Here is a 17,952-nt window from a genome sequence, read left to right as displayed (position 1 = left end):
TCTAGCATTTAATACATTGAGGCCCAGACCTTTTTTTACAGAATGCTTTGGGCTGGAAGGAATAAAGATCATCTAGTTCCAATCCTCTAACCATGGGCAAGGATGCCACCCACCAGACCAGGTTGCTCAGGGCCTCATCCAACCTGGCCTTGAACATTTCCAGGGATGGGGCATTTTTCTTACAGAAGTTATTTTTCTGCAAGGGAGACATTAACATTGCATCAATTTGCATATGGGTATGCAACAGTTATGGGTTGACATCAGTCACAGAGGAATTCTGTTCTCTGCCAATTGTCACATGCTGTGAGATGATATGCCCAGGTACAGACCATGCCCCTGCAATTCCCTGCTTTAAAAAGAGAAAACAAGAGAAGGAGGAAGCAATCAGTCTTATTTCTGCAGTTATTTTGTCCTACTTGGAGTCTGTGCATCTCAGGCCAAAGGCATTAGTCTACCAAACAGATTGAACTCAATGAATATTTTACTCTACAGAGTTACTTTGGCTTTTCTTTAGAGTTCTTAATAAATTGCACTGCTTAATAAAGCAACATTGCAGAACCTGCAAAATGACAGTGTTTCTAGTCCCCCAGCTTTTTATGGTCTAGTCTGCCCCTGTCCCACAGACAAAAAGCAGCTGGGCCCGAAACATATGTAGATATAGCCTAAACTGCATCTGAAACATCCCAGACAGACTAGCAAATCCAACAGAAGCTGTCTAGAAAAATTAGAGGTTAAATGCAGATTTCTGATCCTAAACTACAAAATGCCTTACAACCAACTAGAAGAATAGGGTGGTGGTGGATTTTTTTTAACATGGTCCTGTACAGAAGCAGCCTTCAGCCTTTAATGCTTTACACTTCCATTTCTTCAAAGACAAACTGAATATAGATAAACCTAAATGGAGAATTACTAAGCCTCAAGCCTCTAAGGTAATGTCCATTGAGAAGCAAGGGCACTAGAAACAGCAAGAACAGGATCAACCTTTCCAGACCAGTGCGACCTTCAATTGAAGGCTGCTGTAGCATTAGAGACATGCAATTCCTCCAGTGCTCAGGTTTTTTGAATCCTGGCAGGAAGGAAAAAAAAACCAAAAACAAAAAACTCACCTGTAGAAACTGAATCCAAGCCATGCCTGGTGGGGATTGCAGAAGCCTCTATTGCTCCACACTTCATGTTTTGTTTATAGAAAAGTTCAGGTCTCTTCCCCAGCACCAGATCTCTGATCACTAACATGTTCCAGGGAAATCTCTACCTTATTCTGTAGTGCAGCAATGATTAGGCAGAGGTTCTGTGAGGCCCCTCTTCACAACCACAAAGAAAGCAGCTGCAAATAAAGAACACCCAGTTCATTAGCAGAAAGGTGGCAGCAGCCACTCTTCCATTCTGGAACCCATCCCGAGACACTGGGAAACAGGTAGAGACAGCCACTGCAAGGCATCTGTGAAGCAAATTGTGCCAGAATCTCCAGTACAGGCTGATGGCAGCACAGACTTGGCAGGATGTCCATGCAAGCAGCAGCACCAAGGCCCAGCCACCCTCTCCAGGCTAACATGGATGCACATGGGCCTGGGCTCGGCACAGCAGGAGCTCACCCACAGCAGCTCCATCCCCTCCATCTGGCCAGTCCATTTGCAAGTTGAACATTTATACTCAGTGCCTCCACAAAGAAGTGTCAATTCCAGTACTGGCTCCAGCTGGACAGCTGGGGGTGCTGGGGAGGGGGAAAGGGCTGTTACTGAAGCAGTTCCTTTTCAGAGTGCAAGATCTCCTTATTTGCGAGGGAGCTCCCAGGCTGACCTCTGGGCACCACAAGGCAGATCTGCTCAGCTATGAGACACAGCACTGGACTTAAAGCAAACCCTAAGTAACCGGCCAGACACAATCTGCTGAATTTCTCAGAACTTTATTGGCACTTCAGGAAGAACAAGGTATGGATTTTAACAACTCCTCTGAACAGGAAAAATGTCTTAATCAAGGTTCTCTCGGCAGATATGAATTACTCCACAATCTTAAGGAATTGATGTCTTATTATAATCCAGTAAAACAACTGGTCAAAAACCTTCAACATAATTTACAGCAACAAAAAAATTAAACAAGAAAAAATAAGCCAGGCAACGTGTAATAAAGGACTTCCCTCCCCCCACCCCCAAGAGGAGTAGTTATCCAATTAAACTGGAACATGAAGAGGAAGAACAATTCACTGTATTCTAACAAGTAAAAACTGTGTCTACAAATCTCACCATAATACTGAAAGCTTCTTACATTAGTTTTCTTGCAAAATATCATCTTTATAATACAGTATACATTTCCAAGGGAAGGAACATAAACACACCCTCCATCCCTTGCCTAATATTTTCTAATTGTGCATAGCTAGAAATATTGAAATCAAATATCATTAGATACCACTGGAATATAATACTGGTTAAAAAGAAGGCAGGGCTGAAACAACTACAAAGAGTTAGGTGGACTCACTGGCACAAGCCGTTCTATTCCTTTATTGGGCCATGTGGAATTAGAACGTTTAAAAAACCATTTAAACAGAAGTCATGCCAACATCATAATACATGAGAGCTCAGCAGTGTTGTGTGACCCATCAAAGCAGAAAAGGTTTACTGGTTTATTATTTGAACACGTATTCCAGGCACCATACATCAGCTTGTTAGGAAATTATTAAAATATTAGATAGGCTTTTCTCCCCTCAAATGCATCAATAGTTGCCATGGACAGAGCAGAAGTGCTGAGAACCAGCTTCAAAGCACCAAAACAGAAGTTTAAAGGTTGTCTGTTCCCCAGTAACGAGACTCACACAGAGCCAATGCCAATCACCTTCAGTACAGAAATACGCAAATACATTCTGACAAATTTAACCACAATCTTTCATTTGTGACTTTCATGGTACTGAGGCATATTTTTCTTGGCCGACAAAAAGCTTACCTTGTCATGTGCCCCCTAAAAGCACTCTGTGTCCATGGGAGAGAAGGGGGCTCCCACATGACACACATGGATGTTTAAGAGCATAGGTTGGCATGTTGTTTCTAACACAGGTTGGCTGGTATTTGTATGAATCTCCACACAGACTTGCATTGCTTTCAGAAAATAAAGTAACACAGAACTGGCGATGTTGTTTCCAGCCACCCAAGGAATTCTTGGGGAAATACTGCAGTTTGTTAACACTATCATGAACACTTCTTTTTTGGCACAGTCCCCCTTTGCCCTTTTTCATCCACCAGGGAGCTGAAAATGCTCCAATTTTCAGGTGTTTTCCTTCTATCACCATTACCAGTAACATCATACAAAGGGAGAATCAACAAAACTGAGCAAGTCACAAAATTTGGGATTATGCTAGGAAAGAAAATAAATCCCAGGCTAGCCTAATGACTTCCTGTAGGGACAGGCTAATCCAAGGAGGGCAAAACAAAAGAGGACTTCACTTTAGGTGGAACACATTTTTAAGATGACTCTCCTGAAGGTTAACAGTTCCTTTTGCAAGGGATCAAGGCAACATCCAATTCAACCTTAAGCATACATGGCTATTTCCTCCACAGAAATGGCAGGGAGGATTCTGGGTAGCTACAGCATGGGCAGCTTGGATAACAGGAGGTGATAGTTATTACAATAACTGGCACAAGCAGCTCTCAGGACCAGTCTCACAACCACTTGTGTCCCATTTCTAAGAGAAAGCCTTCTGTTCTCAAAGCTACAGAAGGCCAAACCATCCTTCTGGGGAAGGAAAAGCACTTGAGCCAGGGATGTGGCAGACTGCTAGTGAGGATTAAGAAAGTAATTGGACAAGGATCTTCTCCCCTCAAATGCTGCTTGAAGCCAAGAAAACAGATGCAGTCTTGTACATGACCCAGATATGAGAGCAGTTTTTGGTCCTCAGCTGCTGATTGCTTTTTATGATTGCATCTAGTTTAAACTAAAGGTATCTGAGCTACAGTAGATCTATATACAGTCATAAGGCACCAACAGCTATATGCTAAAAAGGCCTCTTATGGAAAAACCTGAAATCTTGTTTATGTAACTAGAAAAGTATCTGTTCAGCAAGGGAAAATACAGCTACAGTAATTTTTAGTCTTTTACATTTCTACCTCCCATTTCAGGTTTTCATTGGCAAAACCAAAAAGGAAGGCAGTGTACTTTAGCTATCTCTGTCTCACTGGTTACACTGAAGTCAGACAAATGATAGTGAACAAAGCCATTGCCCAGAGACAAAACCTCTGAAAGCAGAGAATTCAAGGCTTCAATCCACACAGTATCAGTGGAAATACTCCAAAGGCCTCCTCATGATTAGGAAATTCAAAGCTCCATCATTAAACAACAAAAGGTAACACCAGTAGGAACATCACATAATCTGTTTGGTCTGCTTATTTTTGTAGGACAAAAACTTTGGTCTTTTAGAGAGAAAGTCCATATTTTACCTTCAATCCTTCTTCCTAAGCTTCAGTCTCCCATTTTTAACTACATGATTCAGACTCTGGGTTAAGCCAGAATTCAGACCCTGGCTACTAAGCTTAATCCTGAAGCTTGCACAGGTTAGTAGGAAGGCAGAATGTCAGATTGTCAGCTCTTGACTGTATATAAGGCAGTACGAGTATCTGCTGGTCTCCCCGCACAATGGGAGAAGACAGCAACACAGCCACCTCACTGGGCAAATCCAACACACTAAGACTTTACCCCAAGGCAAACAACTTCAGATTTGCCCCAATACATGTTTGCTTTCCCAAGCCACACCAGGCAGACGTTATTCTTTCTTCTGTCACTTAACTCCAGCATTTGCCCAAAACTTGATAAATAAGACCATGGTCACTCTTCTGTAGTGGTTCCAGCATAGCATGATTATGAGTGAATGATGGGAAAGGATGGGAAAGTAGGGAGAAGAGAGTGCAGGGCAGCAGGTGCAGGGGAGAGTTTACATGGACTCAAACTCATCAATGCGCTGCTTGGTGTTACCCTGCCGAATCTGACGGAGGGTCTTGTACTTGTCTCGGCCTAGGCGCATGTTCTCAGCATGGATCATATCATTTGCTGTCTTCTTGGTTTCATCCCGAGCGTTTGCCAGCTCTGAGGAAAGAGCCTTTGGAGGAGGAGAAACAGCAACAGGTTAGTACATGCCAGAGACTCAAAGCTGGACAAAGAGATTTCCTATTGATCCTCCTAAAGATTCAGTATCTATAGAGACAGGAAACAGACAAGCCCCAGTGTATTCTTCTGGGCAACTTGCTCTAGCTGACCTTGCTTGAGCAAGGAAGTGGGATTAGATGATCTCATGGAGGCCCCTCCAACCTAAACAGATCTATGATTTTGTGGAAGTTGTTAATATTTCTCCCTAACATTTGGAGGTAGAAAACATCAGGCAATCTGTCACCTATTTATCTTCATCTAGCACAGTTAAGAAAGATTGTCTCCAATGTCTGTACTTTAGAAGAACAACCATGTGGAGGGATCCCTGAAGACAGCAGGAGCATCTTGCAGAATGTGAGGAATTACTAGCTTTTCACCAGAAAAGAAACTTGCTGCAGAAGATAAAATGCACCTCTATCCCTCTGTGTGTAACCACCACAGTACACTGCAGAATGAGCAAACCCTGGTGCAAGTCAGGCAGCACAACTAAATGCTTGGAATTGAACACCAGAACACTGGAGTTCCTCACAAGAAGATGGTGCAGTAGTGCTGTCTCTGTGCTGAGCCCTAGTGGGCTACTCCAGGGTTTTGCAATGCAGAGTTTTGCAATGCAACCCAGACTTGACAGTTAGAGACAGCTTCTGGATAATAATCAGACCAAGTTCTTCAATTCATTGCAGCCAGGGCTATGAACAGCTGTCAGGTGGTTGGCAATACTCACAGAAAGCACACTACATCTGATACACGCTACTTGTTGGCACTGCTTCAAAATACTTCACTGCTTCCAGTAAAATCGAAGTCAAGTGCCAGGAGACAAGATCTGCCTCTCTACTCAATGGTTAAGCAGCTACCTGGCAAGATCATGATCATCCCTCTTCCCTGCTTCTCCTCTCATTTTTTAAATAACAGTAATACCTTCCAGCTGCAAGAAATGTTGAGAAAAGTGGAAGCAGCACCCACCCACACACACTCTGCTGCCAGCTTCTTACCTTCAAGTGTTTCTGGACCCGCTCATTCTTCTCTGCTTCAGTGGTGCGTTCTTCCTCACTGCGGTCCTTGATGGTGGCCTCTGACCGTAACTCAGCACTGGCTTCTGCTGCATTCTCATCCTGCTCGTCATCATGCTCGTTCTCAGAGTGCATGGGTTCAGTGACATGAGGGGTGCTCATGGCAGTCTTCAACTCCTCTTTGGTCTTCTCTAGGTCCTCCTGCACCCTCTGTGCCTGCAGTAGGATATGCCACAGTGAGTCAGTCAGTATAATCCTGAGTGCCTGAGACTTCTCACAGAAGCACCACTTGGTGCTTGTTACAGGAAACCTTGCACCTCTGAAGGGATATATTCCAAAGCTACTCTGCCACCACCATCTGCAAAATTTTCTGCTGTATAACACTTCAGAGATTTGAAGAATGGTTACTGTTAATGGAAAATGAGCTACAGGTCTAATTAGTCAAAAATTGCTACATGGAGTTAGAATAAATCACCCATTCCATGGAGAAAACCAAAGCTGCGTATTTACAACAGCCTCAAGCTTGCAAGCATTGAGTCTAGCATGGAATCCAGTGCAGTAGTTTATGTTACAGCCTGGAACAAAGAGCAATTCCACAAAAAGTATGCCATTTACTCAGATTCTGCTTTACCTTATGCTGCCACTCCTGTGCCTCACTCTCCTTCTTCTGCCTGGCCAGCTCCAGCTGTGTGATCCTAGCTGTGAGTTCTGCCATCTCAGCAGCCTGCAGAAGAAAGGCTTTTAGTGAAAACAAAACCCAAGGTACTTGCTAAATGAAGCCCTTACTTCAAGTCCTGAGTGAAAATACATCTTTTTAGTAAGAAGAAAGCCTTCCTGTTAACTTCAGTTCTACCAATACCTCCATGATGAAAGAGGAAAGGAAGCCAAAAAGGTTTTGAGTTTTGTTGTGGGTTGGGGTTTTGTTTGGTTGTTGGGTTGGTTCTTTTTCCTTCTCCCCAAAACAGAGCTACAAAACTCAGTTCTTTGAATCTAAGCCAGGGAAAGCAATACTTTATCATTATCACATACAAAAAAAGGCAAAAAACAATACAAATCTACTGTACAAATACACTTGTATTTACGTATATTTTCATCTACTTGAGGATAAAAATTAAAGAACCTATGAATATAGTCCTTCCTCACTATATTCATAGCCTGGTTTGCTTCAAAAGCTTAGATGCTTCCCCTTTCACTATTTTCCCTAATTGATTTTCAGTTCACCAACTTACCAACTGTTCCTGGGTCTTTTGTTGATCATGAGATGCTCTCAATAGGGCCTCCTTTGCCTCTTCTGCTTCTCTACGTTCCTTAGCCAGTTTCTCTGCTTCCTCCTGAGCTCGTTTTCTCTCCTGTTCCAGCTCCAGAGCTCTGCGAGTCTGTTCTTCCAATTCTGAAAAATAGGGGAGAACATTTCAGGACAGATAAGTAAAGAATGGCAATAGAAGAGGAAAGTCTGTCTGGATAAGGGTTTTCCTTCAGAGGGACAGTTCAAGGAGGAACGCAAGCAATTGTCCCCTTTCCTCTCCTTTACATTTTACTTGGACCTGTAAGACTAAAAGTCAGGCCCACCCCCAATGGATTTGTGGGGAAGCACCCATCCCAAAATTACGTACACCAAAGGGCAGAGAAGCATTCAATATTTTGCTCGGGCAACACCACACTAACTCTAGCCAAGCAATTAGATAGTAAATCACCACAGCAATGGCTGGTGTGACCCCTGCTACACTTTTTGACTCCTTCCTCTACAGATATGCTGGGATAAAGCTTCCAGCCAGCACAGGAACAATGGCAAAGTACTTCGACTGCCAAGAGAGACACCTTGGCTGTTACCCATTTCTTTAATGCAAATCTTTTTTCAGCAACTGCATATGGAGGGCTTACATTCAGCTTCAGGAGGCTAAACCAGGGCCCTAACACCAGTTAGCACACAACACTGGAGAGACAAATTACTCAGAGATGCTCATAGCTTTACTATTTGAACCCTTCTCACTCACACTATTCATCATCAAAGGAAACACTGAAAGATTTCCTATTACCTTGCTGAGCTTTCTTGGTTTGCTCCTCAATTTGCTTCAGTCTCTCCATCAGCTCCTCCTTCTCACGCTCAATCTTCTCCTTCTCCTTTTCTGCCAACTCTCTCTTTTTCTTCTCATTCTCCAGCAGGGCTCTAATGGAAGGAAATCACAATGTAATTTTAAACCAACTATCACCCAGATTGGAGCACTTCCTAGTAAATACACAGAATGAGCACATACAAGATGTGCCCTACAGCACTCAGATAATGAGTATTTACTCCAGATGCACCCCTTTATAGAAGTGCAAAAATAAAAAGCTCTGCTGGCATTCGTCTCAATGACAAGCTCATAATAGCAATGTTATAAGGGAAATCTCCACATTTCAAGGTCTGTATTAGTTCAATCAAATGGACAGACAAATCTTAAAATCCAAGAAAGTAAAGGGGAGTCACATTTGTGATGAGAACCATTACTACCAACTCATTAGATCTACTGAAGCAGAAAGCAACCTGCTCTATTGTTGGCTCTAGCAGATTAAGGTGCTGCCAGCCATTTATCTAGCACATGACGCTATTTATGCAGTGATTAGTCACACCCAGGTTACTCAGAACCCCACCAACCTCTCCATCTGTTTCTGATGCTTCTCTTCCCGAGCCTGTGCCTTCATCTGCTGCACCTCAATGGTGTCTGGTTTACGTCTGCGCATGTAGAGCTCGTGGTTCCCCATGCATAGTGCCAAGATTCGTTTGTTAATCCGTAACCGAGGGGCATAGAATACAAAGTCCTTGGGACAAGAAAAAGGCAATGTTAGACCTATTCTTTCAGCATAAGAAGCCCCTTGTGTACTCACTATGGTCCCAAGACCCCAAGCTTTTTAGAGTTGCTAGCCAGCTTTTCTTAATAATGTCTAATTCATTGCTGGTGGCAGTTAGACACGTTCTGGAATGGATTTCAACCTGACAAACACACCCAGGGCAGGAGCACCCAATGTGCCATTCCAGTGTTCTGGGTTTCACTGTAACACATCCCTAGCACCAAGCACGCAGTGTCTTAGCATCACCATTTCATTACAAACACCAGCAGGGCTGGTTTACCAGGCATACCGAGTTGCTGGCTTCTCCCACCTTCTTTCCCACTTCAATAATCTATACAATAGCCTGTCCAGCCACATTGAATGTAATGTCTTGGCTTATGCCAGAAAGGCTGTTAAATGTTATAATCAATGGATAAATAACTTTGTTCTGTTCAAAAGGAGCAACAGCAGCAGGGAAATGCTTTCAAGCAGCAATGGAACAAGAATGACCAGAAGAAAATAAGGTACTGGCTAGCACTGAAAATTATTAGGCCTTAAAGATGAAAGCAATTACATTCAATATAAATTTGCAAGGAAAAAAACTTACAGCCTACCCTACAAAATGACCTAAAGCTTCTGTTTTAAGTAAGGTGAAAACCTGCAAAAGATCATCTCACACACTACTAAAGCCAACAGGTTGCAAAGGAAGCATCCACAGTTAACAGAGGTACCTCAGATCCCTAACTGTATTATCAGAGAATCTGAACAGTCTTAGGAGAATCAGAAACCTTAAGCAGAGCTACTCCCTGCCACTGACCTTAAAAGCTTAAGCTTATCCTAAATTTCTACCCTCTTAGCCAGAAAAAAATCATAACTAGCACTTGACTGCCCTGAACAGGTCTCTGCTTACATCAACGTTAATGCTATTGATGAAAAGATTCTGAGCAAAAAAACCCCAAAAAGCCCCCAAAACCAAATCCACAGAAATCATTCAGCTAAGAAGCTGAAAGTTTAATAGCTTAATATGAATCTTGCTTCTTACTGGTGCTTTCTTGTCAATAGGCTTAATAACAAATTTCTTGTCATTGAATGAGATATTTCTGATCTCACTCCAAGGGAATCCAATTTTCGGCGTTAGCCTGCAGAAATGGGAAGCAAAAAGAAATAAGAGAGCCTAAAGTCATTCCAAATTCTTGACTTAGAATATAAAGCTCAAAATTATACCAAATCCACTCTCATATTTCAGTGTTCTTATGGTAGTTGAAATCAGCAGAAAAAATTAGTCACACAGATGAAATATAAAGATAAGAAGCAGTTTTTGAATCCCACTTTTTTTTGTTTTTAAATGAAAAACAGAACTGGAGAATGCATCTATAGCAGGAAGACTAGGGATACAAGTGAAACTATCTTGAAAAGATTTGCCAATTTCTTGTATTTGTTGGTCCAAAGAAGCACATTTTATTAATTATTCTGGCAATGTCAAAAACACAGCCAAGAATGATACAGAAATTGTGGAGTTTAGTTAAAGATTTGAATTCCAGGAGATTGATTTTGAATGACTTTATATTGGAAAGGAGCTGAAGGCAATGGTGAAGAGAGAGGGGTTTATTACCTATCATTCTGCTCATAAATGTTGAGTCCAAGAGCATCTACACCTAGCCAGAGCTCAGAGCCTTTCTTGTTTTTAATGCTGAAGTAGTTCACACCATACATTTCCAGATCCTGTGCAATTTTCAGGTACTCCAAGACAGCATCTTCTCTGTAGCATGTAAAAAGAAAGCAGACAGTCTTTTTTGAGTCTTTAAGCCATTAGAGCAAGAAGGTGCTATCTTCCCATGCGGAGAGAGCAGCAACAAGCTGGCAAAAGTTCTAAGCATCACCCTAGTAGATAATTACAAACTCTGTAAAGCCAGTCTTTTTTTACTAAGAACAGCCAGCTGATGTGGACCAGCAAGAGCAGAGGCACATGAGCCTAGTTACTCTGAGCAAAATAACCTGAAGAATGCTAACTTATCCTGAAGCAAGTCACAGATTTTTGTATGCATTCATACATTACACACTAACACTACTTTAAATACAGCAGTTTCACACTGCATCAGTTACCTAATCATTCCTCGATGTTCCTCATGCCACACCTGGATCCTTTCCTCCCACTGGTCCTTGTTAAGCTTGTGCTGCTCCAAAACCCTAGAAAGAGTATACATGGGATGTTTAAAACCTAGCACTACATATATGTACACACACAATCACATCACTCTATAATAATGCTTCATTAAATTCTCCATTGGCATCAGAGTTCCCCCACAAAAATATTCCAAGAAATACAGTTTTATTAAAAGGCTAGATAGAGACACAATGGTCAGTATTCAGACTTCTAACAAATGACAAATGTTATTCAGTTTTGCTTCTCCTTGTAGTATATTTTGTTTTGGAGCTTCTCTCACTACTTCTGATTAGAGTTCCAGAGTAGCAATAGGAAGTTTAAGCTCTTAATTAACTGAATACTAATCTAAATGCTCAAAGTGACACAAGACTATATTTTATCCTGAGCATTGCAATCAAAACACCCCCTACATTAAAAAAAAAAAAAAAAATTAAAAAGATCACAAACCCTTTAAGACAGAGAATGTCTAAGACTATCCAGGTTCACTTGCCTTTGTGGAAGCAGTTTATCACTAGCAAGGTAGCCAGATTTGTGCACATCTTTGTTGAAGTCTCCGTATTTGGACTGGACAGCGTAAGAAGCCAGAAGGACAGCTGTTTCTGGAGGACAGTAAATGTCATCATTCAGAATTGCCTCCTTCACTTGGAGAAAGAAAAGGCGCTGTGTGATGTCCTGGATCAGCTCTTCTGCCACATCTTCTGGGTAGAACTTGGCACGGAATTTGAAAAGCAGGGGGCTTTCTTTACGTACATCCTGTGCTGTTACCTGGAACAGAGTTAGCAGATTTTAGAGCTTATATACCAAGTGAAGGGGAGCAGTTTACAAACAGGAAGGCAAGCATGCACTAGAAAAAAAAATTCTCCTTTCCAATGCAGAAGAGAGTGGGCAGAAAAGCAAGGATTTTCAGTTACTTACTGCTAAATACCTCATCACTTCTCCCCACTGGACTTACACAAGCCAGTAGTTGACCAGCTAAATCACTTTCCAGGTTTCTCCCCAACCAAGATGCTCACATAAGCACGACATCAGTGTTTTACCAGGAAGGGTAACAGATCTGGCCTGGTAACAAACAGAGCTAGATGCAGGACCAGGTCAGATACCACAACTCCTCACGCCCTGGGGAGGGAGTGTGTGGACACCACAACACCAACTCACTGATCTTGCAGTACTTGAGGTGCATGGATAGGCAAGAACAGATCCCTGACAGAAGTATGGAGATTGAATTTGCCCCTGCACTCTCAGAGAAGGGAACAAGGACATGCAAAATCTTGGATACATACCTTTTTGTTCAATTTTAGCCATGTTGAGAAACCCTTGGTGTCTTGATACTGAAGTCCAAAAAACCAGACCTCTCGCAAACCAATTGTCTTGACAACCTGAAAGAAAGGCTTTTATTAGCAAGATCCCCAGATGGACTGAACTTACCAGTGGCTGAGAGCACGCTAGAGGTAAGTTCAAAGACACAGTGCCCTGATCACCTGCCTCTCCTGCTGCAGTGCACAGAAAGATGATTTGGCATCTAAGAAGTCTTAAGTAGATGTGTGTAATATTCTTTCTTCTCCTTCAGCTCTTTAAGGCTTGTTGCTATTTATAAACAACAGCTGAGACACTATTTTTTTCAGCTACTTATAAGCCAACATGTATAGCCAAAATACAATGCAACAGCTCTGACAGGTTTAGTAACTGCCAGGAATGAGGAACACAGCTCCATTTTCAGGTACACCCCACACTTATCATGCAAAAGTACTATTCCTGGGCAAGTCATGAATCACCCTGCTAGGCTGTGCTACTTTAAGATTTGTTTCTACTCCACTGAAAGGTATAGACAGGCCTTTCATACAGCTCTTTACTGAGCATCAGCATTAAGAGGAAGTGCAGAGGCTAAATCCATATGCTATCCCTTGTGCCAAGACAAAGAGCCACCATAGACATTAACTATACCATTATGTAAGCTCTTTCTGTAGTTACTTCCCAAGCACACCAGGCATGCTATGTAAATAAGAATTAAGAAGGCTTTAAAGACATGTTGTGACAAGAGACAAGAGCCTCATGGTGGGGCAGCAAGACTACTGCAGTACAGTGCCACTGTTTGTTAAAAGGAGAAAGAAGTTTCTCCAAAGCCTGATTGCTATCAAGACATCTCCCTTTGTGCCCTAAAAAGCCTGGGACATGCCACAGGGTGCAGCAAGTCTACACAGTGAACGTCCCCCACATCCCCCCTGAAGACCCAGGAATTAGTCTCATACTGGCAAACAAGGCACCTACTGCTCACCTCCTTAACTGGAAGAGAAAGGGGAAGGAAGAAGACATCTGTCTTCAGGTTGACATGGCTACTAAAGTAAAACAATGTCAGCTGTTTTCACATACCATTCAACTCAGGCTTGCTCAGAGCTTCCCCCTTTCAAAGGGGCTAACATAGATGCAGAGACTGAGACTTGCCCTGTGAAAACCAGCTGCCAAGTCAGTTTGTGGTAAATGTAATAGATAAATTCGTGTATCAAAGATTTGGTCTATTAAAAAGCTACTCCAGGGTATCTCTGAGATTCCAAGACCTGTGGTGCAAGCTGTGAAACCACAACATTTGCAACAGAAATGACATGGCCGGACTGGAGATGGCCCATTCATCAAGGATGGGTCTCCACTTCACAGCTGCTTGACATCTGATATCAATCTTGATGGGGGATCCTGAGGACGATCAAATCAGCACCCCAAAGACGAGATCCGGGAAGACTCCTGAATCATCTTTTCATACTTATGGGGAAGCCCTTTCAAGACCTCACTTGGAAATAGAGATACATGAATATTTGGACTTTCAATGGACTTGGCCTCAGAGCAAATAAACCATATAAAAACCCTTACACCGGGACATAGGGTGTGTGGTTGAGGTTGGACGGTACCGTTGTTACTGTCACTCCGCCCACCCAGCATTCGATCGCTGTTGTCCAATTTTATTGTGGCTTTTTAATTTGTTTTTTTTTTTTTTTTTTTTAATTTGCTAAATAAATTCTGTTATTTTGAATTGGCTTCTTATAATTTATAACAGATGATATAATTTTGTACTCCGCAAAGGCACACTCTGTTCCCTTCTGATGTGGTCTCTGTAATAAATGATTAGCCAATTTTATCAATACAGTAGTTTATTGAAAAATCAAAATATGAAAGTCCGAGAAAGCCACAAGCAAAGATCAGCACCGAGCCCGGGCTCGATACCAGGTGAACCTTAGATCCGGCCTCTATTGCACCGAACCCTCCTCCGTTGACAATTTCTGACTTCACAGGGTCCAATTTTATACAGTTTTTTGGCTGGACAGGGGTTGCCTCATTCTTTTTGTTCCTCTTCTTCTTCTTGTATATTCATGTAGCCTCTTTTCCTCGCTGCTGGTCTGCTGAAAAGGTCTGCTGAAGGATTTTCTGGGAAGGGATGAGAGCTTGATTCAATTTACAAGAACCTGGTATTGGGATGCACGTCATTGACGATGTAGATTAGATACATATTAGGTGCTGATCACTGGGTCATTGCCAGGCTTATCTCCTGAGAAGTCTCATCTCCTCTTGGTGCCACCCTTCTTTCTATTGCAAATGGGCCCCTTCCCCTGTTACTGGCAGAGGTGGTACAATTCCTAGAAACTTTTAATTCTTAAGCATGAATGACTTTATACCATATACTTATACTATGTAATAAGTGATCAGCAAATTTCATCAATAAATAATTTTATTAAAAAAATTGCCCAATAAAAATCCGAAAAAGCCTCAAACAAAGGTCAGCACTGAGCCCGATATCGGTACTTGGTGAACCTCAGATTCAGCCTCTATTGCACTGAATCCCTCCGTTCACGAAGTCTGTCTTTGCAGGGTCAGCTTTTATACAGTTTTTCAACTAGAAAGAAGGTCACCTCATCCTTTTGTCCATCTGGTCGCTGTTGCATATTCATATTTCTTTTCTTCACGGCTGCTGGTCCGATGAAAAGTTTTCCCGGGCAGGGATGGACACTTGATTGCATTTATGGGAACCAGGCATTAGGATGCACACCCAGGCCAATGTAGATAAGATGTTCATCAGATGTTGATCACTGGGTCATTGGCAATCCCATCTTCGGAGGAGACCCATCTCCTGGTGGAGACACCCTTCTTTCTGTTGCAAATGAGTTGCTTCCCCTGTTCCCGGCAGAGGCCACACGTTTCTTGAACATCTATTTCTTACATGCGAAATTATTTTATATCACATTTTCCATAAAACATGAATTAATTCCACAAAATATATCACATACCATATAATGACTTTATACCATATGATAACTTCATACCATATATATCACATTAAGCACGAATTATTTCATATCATATATCATAGTCTCTACTTTGGCAAGATACAAAACCAAAGACATAGGTTCCCCACAAACACATCACTAATTAGATTGTTTAGGGCCTGGATCTGACATTTCTTCTGGGCTTTCAAAAGCACCATTAGGGCCTTTGTTCCTTTCAGGCAGAAAAACCAAATGCAGTTTTCAGCAGAGGCCATTGGTGGCATACACAGAGACAAAATCTACACCAGGTTATATGTACATCGTTCCACTGGGGTTCCTGAAATTATTCAGCCTGTCCTTGCTTGAACATGAACTGGAGAGCTGGGCTAGAGCCCTTGCAGATTCAGGGGAATGTAGGTCCATTGCGCATCACGCAGCAGGATGCACACAGCTAAGGAGGCTTTTGGAGAAGAATCAGGGTTTGCTATGTACAAGCCGTTTTGGACACTGCAATGTAAGAAAGATATTAATCTCTGATATTAAGATATTAGAGAGGGTCCAAAGGGGGCAATGAAGATTAAGGGCCTTGAGGGGAAGCCATATGAGAAGCAGCTGAGGGCACTTGGTCTATTCAGCCTGGAGGAGACAGAGAGGACCTCATCACAGTCTACAACTTCCTCGTGGAAGTGGTCACAGTACCACTCTTGGCAGAGTTGAAGGAACATTTGGACAACGCTCTCAGGCATGTGGTGTTGAAATGAATGAAATGTAAGAAATTCCCTTTTTTTTGACACAGTCTGTCATTTGTTAAGAAAGTTATGCTGTTTAAAATGTTATGCCAGTTGTAACCTGTCTGTTAAGAAAGTTATGCTGTTTGTACCAAAATTTGTACCCTCAAAACCTTATTCCAAGTTGTATACCCCCTCTAAAACCCTGGGTTCCCTTCCCCTTCCAACGGGCTAGGCTGTCCCCATTCCCCACCAGCTCCTCGAACTGCTGGCCCCGCCTAATAGGAAAATCCAAGGACTTCCATGGTGCATCGCTCCAAACCGAAGTGCAGTTGCCGGCAAATGGACCCAAAAGCCGCGACCCAGCACAAAATCCAGATAAAAGGGAGACACTACAACACCGAGAAGATCCTCAGCTACCTAGAGACCGAATTCTGCTTCTGCCGCCTCGCCATGACCACAAAGAGACTGGGAAGAAGTGTCGCCCCTAGACCACACGAGCCCAGTACAATTCCTGGGGATTCCCGCGAGGCCGGAACCCCCGACTCTGCTGCGGCGAGAGCAGCAGATTCGCCTGACACCTGATCCTCAGCGGCGACAGGAGCGAGAACGGCGACAGGAGCAGCGGCGGCGCAGGCGACCCCTCGAGTTCCCCCTTGAAAGAGCTGACTAATAAAGGCTTTTCAAAGGAGCAGGTCTCCTGGCCCGTTTATAACAGTGTGATGCTTGAGGATGGTCCTGTGCAGGGCAAGGAGTTGGACACAGTGATCCTTGTGGGTCCCTTCCGACCCAGCATATTCTGTGATTCTACGATTGGAAGCAGATGGTTCGAGGGGAAGAAAGGCTGTCCTAGAGCCCAAGGACAGCTCTGTTCTTGGAAGCATTAACATATGAATGGGATGGAAGCTCCTCACTCAACTGCATGGGTCTGCTTTCCTCTCTTCCACTTGACAGCAGCTTATGCCTGGGAATTCAACAGGCCGGACTGCCAGCAAGGATCTGAAAGGCTCCACACTGTGGTCCCACACAAAAGGACTTTTATTCCACGGCAGAAGCCTGCACAGCAATAGCAGAGACAACAATGAGCTGGGGGCAGAGAAGAGGGGAGACGCACAGCACTCACCATCACAGTCCCAAGCTGCCACTGAACTAAGGCAAGGAGTATGGTCCTACTCCCTCCTCAGCTTTAGTAGGCTATTTAGTTCCATTTAGCAAGAGGAAAAGCATGAAGAAGAAACTGCTTTCTACAGTTGCAAGGAATCTGGCTGGCAGCAGCATAATTATGTCTGAAGGTGTACAGCATTTGGAGCCCTAATGAACTGTGAGATGTTCCAAAAAGCAAACAGCTACTGGCAGTGGCTACGGATGGAGAAGGGCTGGCACAAAGGATGGGAGAATAGAGAGTACTGTTTAACACAGACCACAATACTTATATACCTAAAATCTACACTCTCATCTGGAGAGCAGCATCTTTTCTCCATGCCAGGGGGAGCATTAAGTCAGTCCCTGGGTCTTGTTTAGCCTGCTGGATAAAGCTCGGTTTACAATGGGCAACAGATTGGATGCAGCCTTAAAATCCAGCTGTCCCATTGTACTTTGACCAGCTACTACAAAACTCTTAATTGAGTACTACCTTTAGCTTAAAATTCTACTCAGTAAGCCATACTGACGTAGGAAAAAGGTGCATTTCTGGTGACTCACTTCATCCTCTGCAAAAAGTCTAAGCACAAATCAGTAGGTTTTTTTTTAACTTATGTTCAAAGAAGAAACAGAAGATCTTTCAGGTAACCTTTTCTCTCACTCCTTCTTACTCCATGTTTTCTAGGTCTGCATGACAATTCCTGTCCTTCCCCTCAGCACTCACCCAGCTCCCT

At 42.9% G+C, this 17,952-nt stretch overlaps 1 protein-coding gene across 1 annotated transcript in view; it reads right to left on the bottom strand.

Moving 5' to 3' along the window:
- Positions 1 to 1,887: 1,887 nt before the first annotated feature.
- The window catches only part of LOC136373246 (moesin), a 53,464-nt gene continuing 37,399 nt past the window's right edge, over positions 1,888 to 17,952 (bottom strand). The window contains exons 3-13 of the mRNA XM_066338162.1: positions 12,384 to 12,479; positions 11,594 to 11,868; positions 11,043 to 11,126; positions 10,552 to 10,698; positions 9,982 to 10,078; positions 8,767 to 8,930; positions 8,168 to 8,298; positions 7,361 to 7,521; positions 6,763 to 6,855; positions 6,114 to 6,347; positions 1,888 to 5,077 (exon numbers count right to left, since the gene is read on the bottom strand). Coding sequence (XP_066194259.1) covers positions 4,913 to 5,077; positions 6,114 to 6,347; positions 6,763 to 6,855; positions 7,361 to 7,521; positions 8,168 to 8,298; positions 8,767 to 8,930; positions 9,982 to 10,078; positions 10,552 to 10,698; positions 11,043 to 11,126; positions 11,594 to 11,868; positions 12,384 to 12,479 — 1,647 coding nt within the window. The 3' untranslated portion in view covers positions 1,888 to 4,912. The remainder of the gene's footprint in view (positions 5,078 to 6,113; positions 6,348 to 6,762; positions 6,856 to 7,360; positions 7,522 to 8,167; positions 8,299 to 8,766; positions 8,931 to 9,981; positions 10,079 to 10,551; positions 10,699 to 11,042; positions 11,127 to 11,593; positions 11,869 to 12,383; positions 12,480 to 17,952) is intronic.

This window comes from Sylvia atricapilla, chromosome W (assembly GCF_009819655.1).
Source record: "Sylvia atricapilla isolate bSylAtr1 chromosome W, bSylAtr1.pri, whole genome shotgun sequence".
Classification (NCBI taxonomy): Eukaryota; Metazoa; Chordata; class Aves; order Passeriformes; family Sylviidae; genus Sylvia; species Sylvia atricapilla.
This window is presented reverse-complemented; position numbering and strand designations above follow the sequence as displayed.